The sequence below is a fragment of the Panthera tigris genome, chromosome C1 (genome assembly GCF_018350195.1).
Source record: "Panthera tigris isolate Pti1 chromosome C1, P.tigris_Pti1_mat1.1, whole genome shotgun sequence".
Taxonomy (NCBI): domain Eukaryota; kingdom Metazoa; phylum Chordata; class Mammalia; order Carnivora; family Felidae; genus Panthera; species Panthera tigris.
Window position 1 is genome coordinate 107,583,929 of NC_056667.1, and position 16,997 is coordinate 107,600,925.

The 16,997-nt window shown below is 38.9% G+C and overlaps 2 protein-coding genes across 2 annotated transcripts in view; one reads left to right on the plus strand and one right to left on the minus strand.

Annotated features, from left to right (window-relative positions):
- Positions 1-16,997, plus strand: part of ARHGEF4 (Rho guanine nucleotide exchange factor 4) — a 177,150-nt gene that overhangs the window by 131,398 nt on the left and 28,755 nt on the right. The window lies entirely within an intron of this gene.
- On the minus strand, positions 530-2,790 carry LOC122240862 (F-actin-capping protein subunit alpha-1-like). Its single transcript, XM_042994146.1, is given in 1 exon segment — positions 530-2,790. A coding segment is annotated over 1 exon segment (861 nt). The 5' UTR covers positions 2,787-2,790; the 3' UTR covers positions 530-1,925.

The following is a 16,997-nucleotide window of genomic DNA, read 5'->3' on the forward strand; positions in this document are numbered from 1 at the left end:
CTTGAACTCATGAACCATGAGATACTAGTAGGATGCTTAACTGACTGAGCCACCCAGGCATCCCCCTTTTTTTTTTTTTTTAATTTTTTAATGGTTATTTTGGTTTTTTGTTTTTTGCTTTTTTTTCAATATATGAAGTTTATTGTCAAATTGGTTTCCATACAACACCCAGTGCTCATCCCAAAAGGTGCCCTCCTCAATACCCATCACCCACCCTCCCCTCCCTCCCACCCCCATCAACCCTCAGTTTGTTCTCAGTTTTTAAGAGTCTCTTATGCTTTGGCTCTCTCCCACTCTAACCTCTTTTTTTTTTTCCTTCCCCTCCCCCATGGGTTTCTGTTAAGTTTCTCAGGATCCACATAAGAGTGAAACCATATGGTATCTGTCTTTCTCTGTATGGCTTATTTCACTTAGCATAACACTCTCCAGTTCCATCCATGTTGCTACAAAGGGTCATATTTCATTCTTTCTCATTGCCACGTAGTACTCCATTGTGTATATAAACCACAATTTCTTTTTTTTTTTTTAATACAAATATATTTTATTTGAAATAAACAAAAATACTTACACAGTTCAACTGGTCACTTGGAAACAAACTTGCTTGACTGTATTACTGAGCAAAAACAAAGCTGAAGCACAAACACCCTTCTTTTTTGACATGTATTTGGATAGGTAGGAAGACACTACTTGGTTTTTTAAAAACTGACCTTCCCTTAAGGCCTGGTCATAGAAGTGTAAACAATGTAAATGAATCCACCATTACCAGCTGTCATATCATATCTATGTCACCTGTGTATTCTGAGATCATACATATACCTGCCAATATACCTGGGAAGGGTTGCTGAATCACAGTTACATTTAAGTTCTTGGCAGGCAGGACTGAGGAAAAGTAATTTGGAACAAGTTTTACATCCTATTTAGAACAAATCACTAGTATTCCCTTAAATAACAGGTTACAATAGAAAGATACTGCCTGGAACGTATCCTTTTCACTTTGGTTCATTTTTTGTTTGTGTTTGTGATTTACATAGTTGTTTGAATCATCTGCTTATAGTATAATCCTGCCACAAAGTATTAAAGCACGAGATACTATTATTCCTTCAACATCTGCATTTTTCAAGTTTTATACTCTACTACATCCCTAGTACGTCAGCAGTTCTTGAATAATACAAAATAATAATAAATGGGTAAAACTCTTCTAAAAATGCAGATGTCTATAACTATAACGGTACTAGATGGGAAGGAGACAATGAGGGAAGAGAAAAAAAGCAAACACGTTCATGTGCAGGGAATGTGGTTCAAGTCTTTGGATTTAAAAACAACTTCCCCAGAGAAGCTGGCTATAATGGAATTTCCAGAAAACTTCCTTTGCCCCCACAAAAGGACCTGAAAAGCCCAATCCAAACTTTTGAACACTACAGTTATGAGATGTTATAAATGATAATCAAAGCAGTCAGAGGGAGAAGGATGAATGTGTCTTCCATTCAGCTAGTTTGTAGCATAGCCTCTTTACCTGTTGGTGGATCAGTAAAAACCACTAAAGTACCAGAAGTGCTTTGAAGGATAGGGGTAGAAAAGTACTGGGCATATTACCTGTCTGTATCAATAACAGGGCTTCATGGCTAGGAAAATTTTCTAAACAGTAAAATGACTCCAGGATAGATCTCTCTCCATCATTAAATGTGGCAGAATTAAAAAAAAAAAAATTTACAAGTAGAGATAGTGAAAACAGAAAATTACAAGGCAGAGAACACAAAAGAATCAAGATGATGCTATAGGTTCAACAGTATTCCATGAGGCTAGAAAACCTGTTAACTTTGAAAGCCCTAGCAAAATATCACTCTTGTTTATAAATCACTTATTTATCATATGACCGCATGTTGAATCCTTTCTTTCCACATACTGAAGAATCCTACATTCAGCCTTTAAGCATTTTGCATTTCTTTGCCAATCTTGTAGCTGAGTATCTTGTTCCAGTCGATTTTGGTGCGGGTAACCGGAAGCTGCCGGCGCAAGGCCTTGAATGTGGTGTCTGACATTGTTTGATAGTTTTCACTAATTGCTGTCTGATATTCATTTTCTGCATGCTCTATGATTTTCATAAACTCCTTGGCAGTTTGGACTTCATTCGAAACAGTTACTGAATCCTGTACATCTTTATGACTAACCAACTGAACATTGCCATCTTCATAATAGTGAACCTGAATCTTAAGTACTCCAACCACCTGGGCTGTAGGTGGTGTGATGGTGAACTTCCACTCTGATCTCCAACGACCATTCCAGAAGTTTTTAGGCTGAAACTGGTGGCTTTCAATACACGCAATAATGGTCTGTTGCCCATCTATAGTTTTAGCATAAACAGTACAGAAGCCGTTGGAATAATGATCTTTCACATAGGCCCTTAAAGCACTGTCACAGGATTCTCTCCAAGACTTCAGACCTCCATCTACATCCTCTGGCTGGGGGTCACTTGCTTCTTTCCGTAGATGGTCAAACTAAAAGGAAATTTTGTTTCTTGGATCTAAAAATCTGCTATTACCCAGGTCACCATGTTCTGTAATTAAGACCTGATCTTCATATCCTTCTATCTTCACAGGCGTGAACTGATCCATGTTATACTGGGCAAATGCATGTGCTGCCCCTTCCCTGAGGAGATTGTCATTGTTAAGTAGTAGCCGGACATCATTGAACACTTCATTAAATTCCCCTGGGGGTGCATGAGTGATGAATTTAGCAGCTATGCGTACCTTCTCCTCATCCGACACCCGATCCTCGAAGTCGGCCATCTTGGGCTGCCTAAACCACAATTTCTTTATCCATTCATCAGTTGATGGACATTTAGGCTCTTTCCATAATTTGGCTATTGTTGAGAGTGCTGCTATAAACATAGGGGTACAAGTGCCCCTCTGCATCAGTACTCCTGTATCCCTTGGGTAAATTCCTAGCAGTGCTATTTCTGGGTCATAGGGTAGATCTATTTTTAATTTTTTGAGGAACGTCCACAATGTTTTCCAGAGTGGCTGCACCAATTTGCATTCCCATCAACAGTGCAAGAGGGTTCCCATTTCTCCACATCCTCTCCAGCATCTATAGTCTCCTGATTTGTTCATTTTGGCCACTCTGACTGGTGTGAGGTGATATCTGAGTGTGGTTTTGATTTGTATTTCCCTGATGAGGAGCGACGTTGAGCATCTTTTCATGTGCCTGTTGGCCATCCGGATGTCTTCTTTAGAGAAGTGTCTATTCATGTTTTCAGCCCATTTCTTCACTGGGTTATTTGTTCTTCGGGTGTGGAGTTTGGTGAGCTCTTTATAGATCTTGGATACTAGCCCTTTGTCCGATATGTCATTTGCAAATATCTTTTCCCATTCCGTTCGTTGCCTTTTAGTTTCGTTGGTTGTTTCCTTTGCTGTGCAGAAGCTTTTTATCTTCACAAGGTCCCAGTAGTTCATTTTTGCGTTTAATTCCCTTGCCTTTGGGGATGTGTCAAGTAAGAAATTGCTATGGCTGAGGTCAGAGAGGTCTTTTCCTGCTTTCTCCTCTAGGGTTTTGATGGTTTCCTGTCTCACATTCAGGTCCTTTATCCATTTTGAGTTTATTTTTGTGAATGGTGTGAGAAAGTGGTCTAGTTTCAATCTTCTGCATGTTGCTGTCCAGTTCTCCCAGCACCATTTGTTAAAGAGACTGTCTTTTTTCCATTGGATATTCTTTCCTGCTTTGTCAAAGATTAGTTGGCCATACGTTTGTGGGTCTAGTTCTGGGGTTTCTATTCTATTCCATTGGTCTATGTGTCTGTTTTTGTGCCATTTAATGGTTATTTTTGAAGGAGAGAGAGAGAGAGAGAGAGTGTGTGTGGGGGGGGAGTGGGGGGGAGGGGGAGGCAGAGAGAGAAGGAGGCAGAATCCAAAGCAGGCTCCAGGCTCTGAGATGTCAGCACAGAGCTCAACATGGGGTTTGAACTCACGAACCGTGAGATCATGACCTGAGCCAAAGAATTCATAGTCTTAACACATTTCTGTCCTCATAATGATCAGTCAACTGTCATTCAACTAAGGTCTGTCTAATTATGTTTCTATTTATACTGCTTGGAGATCACTGATAACCTTGAATCTGTACCAAATTTGTGAAATTTTTGGCTGTTATTTCTTAAGATTTATTTCTGCCCCATTTACTCTCTCATGTTAAATATCAAATGTTAAACCATTTGATATTGTCCCACAAGTCACTAAGGTGCTGTTTATTATTTTCCAACATTTTAAAATCTCTTTTTCAGATTGGATCATTTCTTTGGTCTATATTCAAATTCACTGACTCTTGGGGCACCTGGGTGGCTCAGTCGGTTAAGTGTCATACTTCAGCTCAGGTCATGATCTCACGGTTCACAAGTTCAGGCCCTGCGTTGGGCTCTGTGCTGACAGTTCAGAGTCTGGAACCTGCCTCAGATTCTATGTCTCCCTCTCTCTCTGCCCCTCCCCTGCTCGCACTCTGTCTCTCTCTCACTCAAAAATAAAGAAATATTAAAAAAAACAAAACAAACAAACAAGAAAAACAAATTCACTGACTCTCTCCTCTGATATCCCCAATGTGCTATAAGCCCATCCAGTGAATATTTTTTATTAAACATACTATACTTTTCAGTTCTAGAATATCCATTTGATTCTTTGTTAGAATTTCCATTTCTTTGCCATTTCTTATTTCTTCATTCATTAGAAACGTGTTTTCCTGTATATTTTTGAGCATTATCACAATAACTTATTTGCTGATTCTGACATCTGGATCATCTAAGTGTTGGTTTCACTAATTGACTCACTTTTCTCTTGAGAACCAGTCATATTTTCCTTTTCTTCATGTGTATAATAAATTTGGATTGTATATTGCTTGTCGAATGATAAATTGTAGAGTCTCTATAATCTGTTTCTCTGTAGAATAGTATGGGTTTTTTTTTGCAAGAAATTAAGTTTACTGAATTAGAACTTCACATTCCTGTTCAGTTTTTTAGCCCTAGCGAGACTTCTTAATCTTTCCCATGCCTCCAGAGTTCAGGAGTCAGCCAGAGATTTGGGCAGAGTTCCACCCAGAAATTATTTGTAGCTGTTCCCTCTCAATTGTCTCTTTTCTGGGATTGTCTTCCTCACTCCTGCTTTTATGATCACCCTGAATCCTGTTTTCTGATTCTCCTGACAATGAGACTGTGACCACAGGTTCCTACCTGAGTTTTAGTGAGCTCTTGGACCCTGCCTTAAGGCAAAAAGCTAGAAGGACAGGAAACTCCTCCAGTAGTGTTCTGTTTTTCTCACCTCTAATTTCTTCTGGCTTTGGGTCATTCTCCAGGGCCATCAAATTGTTGACTTCTACATTTTTTTCAGTGGGTATAATTATCCATGGGAGAGTTTTTCTGATAGTTAATTGCACTATTAACTAGGAGCCTTTGAGATAAAAATATTTTATTTATTGAGTTGAGGGAGATATTTTGACATTCTCTGACATGGGAAAATACATTTTACTTGACCTTAAACACCTCGAAGTAGAATAATTTAGGATGAGTGTAAGTCACAGTGAGTGTTAGTGTTGTAACCAAGATTAATTTATTTGCACACTTGGTAATAAAGTCCTACATTTTATCATATTTTAAGGGACTTTTCTACTTCAGAAATCAAATTCGTTCACATTTGTGTTTTAAAAGGAGATCCAAAATGGACAATATCTTTAAGTTAATTCTGGAGAGGTCTTCAGAAAAAGAAAAAAACAAGAGCTGGGTAAATTGGTAGTACAGAGGTATATGTGTCAGACTTGAAGACATAGGACTCAAGTTTGTATGTCAGTTCTGCCACAGTTTACCACTGTGACCTGGTAAAGCTCTCCAGGCTACAGCATTTCTCTCATGTAGAATGAAGACAAATAACTTAGTTCACATGACAGAGGAATAAATGCAATATTTGTTGAATCTGAATCTTAAAGGTTTAGACTGCATTTTCTTGGTATTAAAACAAAAGAGTCCAAGCATGTTAGCATACCTGATCTTTTAGCCCTCTTTATCTCAGCTTTAACCCTTTTACCTCACCCCCAGATTATTCTAAGTTTCACAGTGTTCATGCCCATGGCCAGGATTTTTATGGGAAATATTTTGACAATGGGAGGAAAGTAGCCTTGAGCAAATTTATTTTATCTGTCTAAAAGACTATGATCAGTTGAATAGACAGTATCAGGATTGATAGGAAAAGGGATGGTAGCAGAGAAGAAGAAAAATGGAATTTCTGGGAAGTCTTAATGATTCCAGCAGTATTCTAGGACTTGAGCCTCAAATGTCAGGATGTAAACACATGCCTCTCTCTGCATCAACTACTTTGGCCAGCAGTGCATGTTATTAACATCCACATGAGTGGTTCCCAGTAGCTTCAATCAAAATTGGCTAATCCTCAAGGCACCTAGGTGACTCAGTCTGTTAAGCATCCAACTTCGACTCAGGTCATGAACTCACAATTCATGAGTTCAAGTCCTGTATCAGGCTCTGTGTTGACAGCTCAGAGCCTGGAGCCTGCTTCGGGTTCTGTCTCCTTATCTCTCTCACCTTCCTCCACTTGCACTCTGTCTCTCTCTCATTCAAAAATAAATAAACATAAAAAAAAAGTGGGATTAGTAGATCATATGATAGTTCTATTTTTAATTTTTTGAGGAACCTCCATCCTATTTTCCATAATGGCTGCAAAACTTTGCATTTCCATCAAGAGTATACACAAGTTCCAGTTTCTCTGCATCGTCTCCACTTGTCTTCTAGGTTTTTTTGATACTAGCCACTGACAGGTGTGAAGTGATATCTCACAGTGGTTTTGATTTGTATTTCTCTGATAATTAGTGATGTGGGGCACCTTTTTATTACCTGTTGGCCATTTGTATATCTTATTTGGAAAGACATCTATTCAGGTCTTTAGCCCATTTTTTAATTGGGTTATTTCTGCTATTGATTGTAGGAGTTCCTTTGGAGATTAACTTCTTATCAGATATATGGTTTGCAAATCTCCCATTCCATAGGTTACCTTTTCACCTTGTTACCTGTTTCCTTTGCGGAGCAGTAGCTTCTTAATTTGATGTAATCTGACTTGCTTATTTTTGTTTTTGTTGCCTTGTTCTTTTTGGGTCATACTCATTAAATCATTGCCAACACAAATGCTGTAAGCTTTTCCCCTGTGTTTCCTTCTTTACAGTTTCAGGACTTACATCTAAGTCTTTAATCCATTTTGAGTTGACCTTTGTGTGAGGTGTAAGATAAAGGTCCAGTTTCATTCCTTCATGTATGGATATCCAGTTTTCCCAACCCCATCTGTCAAGGAGACTATCTTTTCATCATTGTACATTCTTGGCATCCTTGTCAAATGTCAGTTGACCATATACGCATGGGCGTATTTCCGGATTCCCTGTTCTGCGGCATTGGTCTACATGTCTGTCTCTATGTCAGTACCATATTGTTTTAATTACTGTAGTATAGTTTTATAATATAATATAGTTTAAAATCAGGAAGTGTGATGCTTCCAGATTTGTTCTTCTTTCTCTGGACTGATTTGTCTGTTTGTGATCTTTTGTGTTTCCATATGAATTATACAATTGTTTTTTTTTTTCTATTTCTAAAGAAATGCCTTTTGGATTTTGATAGAGATTACATTGTGGGTAGTATGAACATTTCAATAATATTAAGTGTTCTGGTCCATGAACACAGGCTGTCTTTCCGTTTGTTTTTGTCTCTTTGATTTCTTTATTCAGTGTTTTGTAGTTTTTAGTAGACAAGTCTTTCCTCTCCTTAGGCTCATTTCTAAGTATTTTTTTTTTGGTACTATTTTAAGTGGAATTGTTTTCCTTTTCTTTTCAGATGGTTTTTGCTAGTGTATAAAAACACAAGTGATTTTTGTATCTTTATTTTGTATATCCATCCTTCACTGAATTCATTTATTAATTCTAACAGTTTTTCTAATAGAGTCTTTAGGGTTTTCTATATATAAGATAATAAAATGCAAGCAGGGAAAATTGTACTTCCTTTCCAGTTTGTATGCCTTTTTTTCCCCCTAGTTACTCTGGCTAGAACTCCCAGTACTGTGTTGAATAGAAGTGGTCAGAGTGGGCAATCCTTGTCTCATTCCTGACGTCAGAGGAAAAGCTTTCATGTTTTTACCATTGAGTACCATGCCAGCTGTGGAAATTTATACATGGCCTTTATACATGTGGAGGTACTTCTATCCCTAGTTTGTTGAGATTTTTTTATCATGACAGGGTAGTGAATTTTGTCAAATACTTTTTCGGCATCTCTTGAAATGATCACGTGATTCTTATACTTTATTTGGTTAATATGGTGCATCACATTTGTTGATTATCATTTGTTGAACCAGTTGTGCATCCCAGGGGTAAATCCTACTTGGTCATTGTTTGTAATTCTTCTAATGTAGTGTATGATTCTCTAATTTGGTTTACTAGCATTTTGTTGATGACTTTTACATCAATATTCATTAGGGTTATTGGTCTACAGTTTTCTTTTCATATTCTGTCTTTGTCTGGCTTTGGCATCAGGGTAATTACAGACTCATAAAATGGGTTTGGAAGTGTTCCTACCTCTTCAGTTTCTTGGAAGACTTTGAGAAAGATTGCCATTAAGTCTTCTTTAAATGTTTGTGCACAAACACCTTTTAGACAACATGAGATTGTGCTATTGCATTTAACTTAAGCAGCCTGTACACTAAAAGAAGAAAGTTGTATCATTTTAAAGCCCCAATTTATTTCAATAATAGGCTCAACTATAACCTACCATAAACAATCATGATATTTTATTTGGTACTTAATTTTTTGCAGTGAAATTTATTGCAGTAATGTATGACATGATTCTATTGCATTGCAGGGTAATGAGGTAGAAATGAAAACTTTCATTAAACCATGTGACAGTATTTTACTATATTGTAGAGTATAATTACTCTATAGAGTAATAATTGGATTACTCTACAGAGTAATAATTATAGAGTAATACTCTGTAGAGTATAATTGGATTATATTGATTTACTAAAACTTTACCAAAAATTTGGTCAAAGATATTTCTATCTTTGGATTTGTACTCCAAAAGTCTATGATCTAGAGTATTATATTGTGGGCTGGTCATATTAAATACAAAATCAAAGTCATTATGTAAATTTTGCAAGTCTGTATTAGAGGAACAGTTACTGACATCCTTAGCACCTCATCCTTAGCATCCTAACATAGAATTGCCATGTGTCAAAAACCATGCTTCACTTCTTGCTAAAGCATGACATGTCAAATTTTTTTACATTTGTTTATTTTTGATAGAGAGAGACAGAGCACAAGTGAGGGAGGGGCAGAGAGAGAGAGGGAGACACAGAATCCAAAGCAGGCTTCAGGCTCCAAGCTGTCAGCACAGAGCCTGACGCGGGGCTAGAACCCACAAACCATGAGATCATGACCCAAGCCGAAGTCGGACGCTTAATGGACTGAGCCACCCAGGTGCCCCTACATGTCACATTTTTTAATGTAATTGCTTTTTGAAGTAATTGTGATCACAAAGCCTCTTTTAGATGTGGAGACCTGCACTTTGACTGATTTCCCAAGTACTTAATTCTTTGAGTAATACGGAACCATAGCACCATGCAGCCAGGTGCAAGAGGGTGATCGCCGGGCACGAAGGCCAGAGGGAAACGAGGGGCTGTGTGCTCATGAGTGCAGGACAGCAAGGAGGCCCTCGAGAGGTTCAGGGAAGAATGTGGGCATTTGGGCAAGTTTTATCCTGCCTTTGCTGCTCGCTATCTGTGAGACCTTCACAAGCATCTTAACTCTGGGGGCCTCAAGTCTTTATCTATGTGATGTGTCTAATATTACCCATCTCATAGGTAGGCTTGAATCTGATGTGTAAAGCAGCCAGCACATTCTAAATGTTCAGAAAAAAGTTATTTTCTCTCTCCATAAAAGTACAGGAGACTAGAAGGGACAAGAGATGTTCAAGTCTTTCCTATGGTAAAACCCTGCAAGCAGGCCTTGTGGGACAGAGGGCATTCAGGTTTGGTGCTATAGATGCCATAAAGTTTTATTTGCCAGATGAACAAAACTCTCAGAAGCTTAAATATGTGAACCTTTGTGCACCTAAATAAAAAATCTTGATCTGTGGAGATCACTAAATGTGATAGAGGATCCTGGAACAGAAAAAGGATATTAAGGAATCACTGAGGAAAAGCTGAAGAGAGGAGGGACTTTAGTTAATAATATGTATTAGTATTGGTTCACTTTTGTAACTAATGTAGCTCAAGATCTTAATAATAAGGGAAACTGGGTGTGGGGTATATGGAAACTTTATTATCTGCTTGATTGTTCTGGAAAGCTAAAATTTCTAACAAAATCTATTAATCAAAAAAAAAACTGTTTTTACCCTGGAAGCTGGAAAGGATTTAGGGCAGAAGGCAGACTCCAACTCATGAGCAAAGGCACCAGTGCAAACAAGAGCTCATGAAGAGAGATTAATCATGTCAGGACAGCCTGGCATCGAGACCAGTGGGGGCTGGCCTGAGAGGATGCCCCTCGCTCTCCACCCTAATCCACATTCCTGGCCCCCAGACCTGGCCTGGGACACAGTGCAGGCCCCTCCCCACCTAGATCCACACTCCTGACCCCAGACCTGGCCTCAGACACAGTGCAGGAAGTGTCTGCTGCACCTGGTTACTGCTAGACGATGCAGGGCAGGCAGTAGGTTATTAATGAATGCATGGGCACTGCCTATGCTATGTGCTCCTTTAACAATCAACACAAACCTTACCATCCCTTGTCTGACTTGCCATCAGCAGGAACCCTTCGTGCAGAAGAAGAGAAATAAATGTAAACAAACTCAATTCAAACAAACTCAGTTCGGTGAAAACAGCCCAGAGATCTGGCTGGTGTCCGAGCTTTGGCTCCTTGCCAGTGGGGTGATTTTTCGAAAGGAACATTACCTCTCTGAGTCCCCACTTCCTCATCTGTAGAACGAGTTACATAATTTAACCTTTTCTGTCCATGTCACTAGGATGTAGTAAAAAGCCTATGTGGTGACAGACCTGAGAATTTACTTCAGTTGCTAAGCAAGGGGCTGCCTAGGACAATGCTGTTTGCACCAGCTGTCCTCCCCAAGAAGTGACCATCAGACCTTGCCTCGTCCTTCCCTTTCCCTTTCTCTATTCCTGGAATTCCACGACTCTTGCATGTCCTTGGACAGCCCCACCCTCTTGTTTCTGGGGCCTGATGCTGCTGCCCCCATTGCCTGGAACACCCTTTGCCCCTGGTCCTGAAACCTCGAGGTGTTCAGCACGTTCCAGGCTTGGCCAATATCTCCTGGGCTTGCTCTTCCGCAGCTCTGCCGCTTGTCAATGGTTCCATTCCTGTTTCCCTCCAGACACTGATCCCCACAAGAGCAAGGAGTGTGTCTGTCTTCTTCACACCACATCCTCAGAACCCAGTGTGTATCTAATGGTACACACACAATGAGCACTGAGTACTTCTGAGTGAATTCAGAAAGAAAGAAGCAAATGCATAGTAAGTGGACCCCCTGGCCAGTGCCTGGGGAACAGCTGAGGCTCCCTTCACCACTCCAGATGCTCCGACATTCTCGAGTTCCTGTTTTTACTCTGCAACTATGTGCCAGTCTCTTTACAGGTTTCTAAAAGTGCCCTGAGGCCACCCCCTAAAGAATGTATTTCCTGATCTGCTGGAGCAGAAATTTCCTGGCAGTTAGTTAAGTCACTTTGTTAAGGACTCTTGACTGAGAGCAGCAATCTCAGACTTTCAGCTCTGCCTGCTGGGTTCCACCCCAGAGGTCCTGGGAACCCCAGAAACCGTATCTGTAACGAGTTCCCAAGTGATGCTAATGTCTGGGGACCACACTTTGAGAACTGTAATTTCCAGAGGTCTAGAGCAGCACCGAAAAGATTCCCCTGGGACTGTCTCCACTTGTTGGCAAAACCGTGGCCTTTCCTTATAAGTGGAGACAAGGAATAGTTTGGGTGCTGTTTGTTTATCAGAGGTACAAAGGCCCTGCTGACCTTTATCTAGAATCCAGATTTCTTGGTTCTTTTGCTGTTTCGGTGTTCTAAATTGTTAGATTCTTAGAGTGGATCAGACAGCTGACTTGTCTTCCTACATACAAATTAAAAATTTAGGTCACGACTGACCTTGGTCGTGACCAAGGCCATGGCTTGGTCGTGTTGACCAGGCCATGTTGTGGTCGTGTATTTATTTACCCAAAGATGCTTGTGGTACACTTGCTTCCCCTCTTTAGCACTTTCATTTAAGCCAACTACATGTGAATCTTCCACTTGGCCTTGCTTTGTAAGAAAGGGGTTTGGGCTACCTCTCAGAGAGAAGGTGACAACTCTGTCCCTGCCCATTTGTACAGACCAGCCAGGGCCTGGGTTCCCTAACTTAGTCCTGGGGTCATTCTCCCACTATGGCCTCCACTCACTCCCAGAAATTTCCCCTTCTTTCCTTTTAATGCAAACACTACCTCCACCCTAGACCTGGGTGATGGAAGCTGGATATTAGACAATGAATAAAAATATTGGGACACTCATGTTGAAACACTTTTCTTTTCTCCTGAGCTGCAAGTTTGCTAGGTGAGCAATCCTCCTGTGAGCTGCTGAGACTCCAGCTGGGACTGGCTAAGAAAAAAGGCAAGGAAAGTAGGGACTCTTACAATGAGCTTTATTTCCCCCAAGACCACTGATTTTTAAATTCCCTAGAGAAGAAGGTGTGGCAGAGAGAGAGAGACAGAGCCAGAGAGAGAGAGTCTGTATCTTTAAGACATATTCTATAGTATTTACAGATTGAATTATATGATGTGTGAGATTTACTTTAAAATAATGCAGTGTGAAAGAAATCAAAGATCTAAATTATTGAGAGATATTTTATGTTCACAGATTAGAGGACTCAACAGAGTAAAGATGTCAGTTATCTCCAAATTGATCCACAGTTTTAATGCAATTTCTATCAAATCTCAGCAACTATAGTATTTTTTTAACTATAGACAAGATTATTCTAAAATTTATATAAAAGGGAAAGAAATGAGAATAGCTAAAACAATTCTGAAAAAGAGGAATAAAGTAGGAGGAACCACTCTACCAAATTTCAAAAATTATTATACAGCTACAGAATACTATATGGTACAGACTGTGTGGTATTGGAGGAATAAACAAATAGATCATTGGAACAGAGCAGAGTATTCAGAAATAGTGCGAAACAAATATAGCCAACCAATGTTTTAAACAGCTTTGTTGAGATATAAGCCACATACCATACAACTCACCCACTTAAAGTATAAAATTCAGTGGTTTGTGGTATATATTAGTAATTTTTTAAATTGTAAATATATATTATAAAATTTGCCACTTTAATTGTATAATTCAGTGGCATTAATTATTTTTATGTGTGCAACCATCACCACTATATATCACCAAGTTTTTCATCACCCCAAATGGAAACTCTTTTAACTATTACGCAGTAATTTATCCCTATAGCCCCTTGTAACCTCTAATCTACTTTCTGTCACTAAGAATTTGCCTATTCTAGGTACCTTATATAAATGGAATCATACAATATGTGTCCTTTTGTGTCTGGCTTATTTCACTTAGCATAGTGTTTTCAAGGTTCATCCATGTTGTAGCATGTATCAGAACTCCATTCCTCTTTATGGCTGAATAATATTCTGTTGTATGTATATACTGCATTTTGTTTATCCATTCATCTGTTGGTGGACATTTGGGTTGTTTTCCACTTTGGGCTATTGTAAATAATATTGCTCTGGATATCGGTGCATAAGTATCTGTTTGAGTCTGATTTCAATCCTATTGGGTCTATACCTAGAAGTGGAGTTGTTAAGTCATATGGTAAGTCTATGTTTTGGTTTTTGAGGACCTGCCAAACTGTTTTCCACAGAAGCTGCACTGTTAACTTTCCTGTCAGCAGTGCCTAAGGGTCCTAGTTCGTTCAGTCTTCTTCAGTGCTGGCTATTTCCATTTTTTGTTTTTTGGTTTTTTTAATCATAGTTATCCTAAAGGGTGTGAAGTGGTTATCACTGTGGTTTTGATTTGCATTTCCCTAATTATTACTGATGTTGACATTCTTTTATGTCTTTATTAGCCATTTGTGTATCTTCTTTGAAGAAATATCTACTCAAGACTTTTGCCCATTTTTTATTCAGTTTGTTGTTGTCCTTGTTCTTGAATTATAGGAGTTCTTTATATATTCTGCCTATTAATCTCTTATCAGGTATGTGATTTGCAATTATTTTTTCCCATTCTGTGGGCTTCCTTTTCACTCTCGAGACTATCCTTTGATACACAATGCTTTCAAATTTTGATGTAGTCCAGTTTATCTATTTTTTCTTTTGTTACCCATACTTTTAGTCATATGCAAGAAACCATTCTCCCATCCAAGTCTTAAAGACTTTCCTCTGTTTTCTTCTAAGAGTCTTACAGTTTTTGTTCTTATATTTAGGTCTTTGATTCATCTTGAATTAATTTTTGTGTATGATATAAGGTAAGGATTGAACTTCATTCTTTTGAATGCAGAATTTCAGTTTCCCAACACTGTTTGTTGAAAAGACTATCTTTTCCCCTCACTGACTGTCTTGGCATCTTGGTCAAAAATCAAATGACTATATGTATGAATGAGGGTTTATTTCTGGGATCTCTGTTTTATTCTTTTGGCCCATATGTCTATCCTTAGGACAGGGCTCACTGTTTGATTACTGTGGCTGTCTAGTAAGTTTTGAAATCAGGAAATGTGAGTCCTCTAACTTAATTTTAAAGGTTGTAAAGGTTTTGTTTTTGGTTTTGTTTTGTTTTGTTTTTTAGATAATTTTGGCTATTCAGGGTCCCTTTAGATTCTATATAAATTTTAGGAGGAGTTTTTCTATTTCTGTAAAAATGCCATTGGGATTTTGATGGAGGTTACATTGAATCTGTAGATTGCTTTGCATAGTAATGTCATCTTAATATTAACTTTACCATTTCATGAATACAAAATGTCTTTCCATTTATTATATTTTTTGTAATGCCTTTCAGCAGCGTTTTGTAATTTTCAGTGTACACATCTTTTGCCTTCTTGGTTAAACTTATTCCTAAGTATTTTTATTATTTCCTTTTTTAATGTTTATTTATTTTGAGAGAGAGAGATAGAGAGACAGAGAGAACATGCACACATGAGCAGAGCAGGGGCAGAGAAAGAGAGAGAATCCTAAGCGGGCTCTAGGCTCTGAGCTATCAGTGCAAAGCCAGATGCAGGGCTCAATCCCACGTTTCATGAGATCATGACCTGAGCTGAAGTCGGACGTTTAACCAGCTGAGTCACCCAGCCGTCCCTGGTGCTAATTTTTATTCATGTGTTTGGTAGAATTCACTAGTGAAGCCATCTACTCTTAGGCTTCTCTCTTTTGGGTAGCTTTTGATTACTGCTTCAATCTCCCTACTAATTTTAGGTATATTCAGATTTTCTGATTCTTCTTTAGTCGGTTTTGGTAAGTGTGTGTTCCTAAGAATTTGTCCATATCATCTAGTTTATGTAGGTATACAACAGTTGACAAAACAAAACAAAACCCAACTCAAAATGGATCATAGATTTACATGTAAAAGGTAAGAGACTTTTAGAAGACAACATAAGTGAAAATATTTTAGAACTAGGGTTTGTGATGAGTTCTTAGGACATGATTCCAAAAGCATGATCCATAAAAGGGAAAATCAATGAATTGAACTTTATCAAAATTTAAAATTTTTCTTCATGAAAACCTTTGTTTTTTTTAAATTTTTTTTTAACGTTTATTTATTTTTGAGAGAGAGAGAGACAGAGCATGAACGGGGGAGGGTCAGAGAGAGGGAGACACAGAATCTGAAACAAACTCCAGTCTCTGAACTGTCAGCACAGAGCCCGACACGGGGCTTGAACTCACGGACCACGAGATCGTGACCTGAGCTGAAGTCATTCGCTCAACCGACTGAGCCACCCAGGTGCCCCATGAAAACCTTTATTAAGAGGATGAAAAAATAAGCTGCTAAGAGAAAATATTTTCAAATCACATATCTGACAAAGGACTCACATCTAGAAAATATAAAGAGTTTTCAGGGGTACCTGGCTGGTTCAGTCAGTAGAGCATGAGACTCTTAATCTTAGGGTTGTGAGTTCAAGTCCCATGTTGTGTGTGGAGATTAGTTAAATAAAATCTTTAGGAGTGCCCAGGTGGCTCAGTTGGTTAAGCATCCAACTTTGGCTCAGGTCATGATCTTACAGTTTAAGAGTTTGAGCCCTGCATCAGGCCCCACACTGATAGTGCAGAGCCTCCCCCACTTGCACTCTCTCTCTCTCCCTGTGTCAAAATAAATAAATACGTTGCTTCTCGTCAGGGAAATACAAATCAAAACCATACTCAGATACCACCTCATGCCAGTCAGAATGGCTAAAATGAACAAATCGGGAGACTATAGATGCTGGAGAAGATGTGGAGAAACGGGAACCCTCTTGCACTGTTGGTGGGAATGCAAACTGGTGCAGCCACTCTGGAAAACATTGTGGACGTTCCTCAAAAAATTAAAAATAGATCTACCCTATGACCCAGCAAGAGCACTGCTAGGAACTTACCAAAGGGATACAGGTGTGCTAATGCATAGGGGCACTTGTACCCCAATGTTTATAGCAGCACTTTCAACAATAGCCAAATTATGGAAAGAGCCTAAATGTCCATCAACTGATGAGCGGATGAAGAAATTGTGGTTTATATACACAATGGAATACTACGTGGCAATGAGAAAGAATGAAATATGGCCCTTTGTAGCAACGTAGATGGAACTGAAGAGTGTTATGCTAAGTGAAATAAGTCATACAGAGAAAGACAGATACCATATGTTTTCACTCTTATGTGGATCCTGAGAAACTTAACAGAAGACCATGGGGGAGGGGAAGGAGAGGAAAAAAAAAAAAGTTAGAGAGGGAGGGAGCCAAACCAT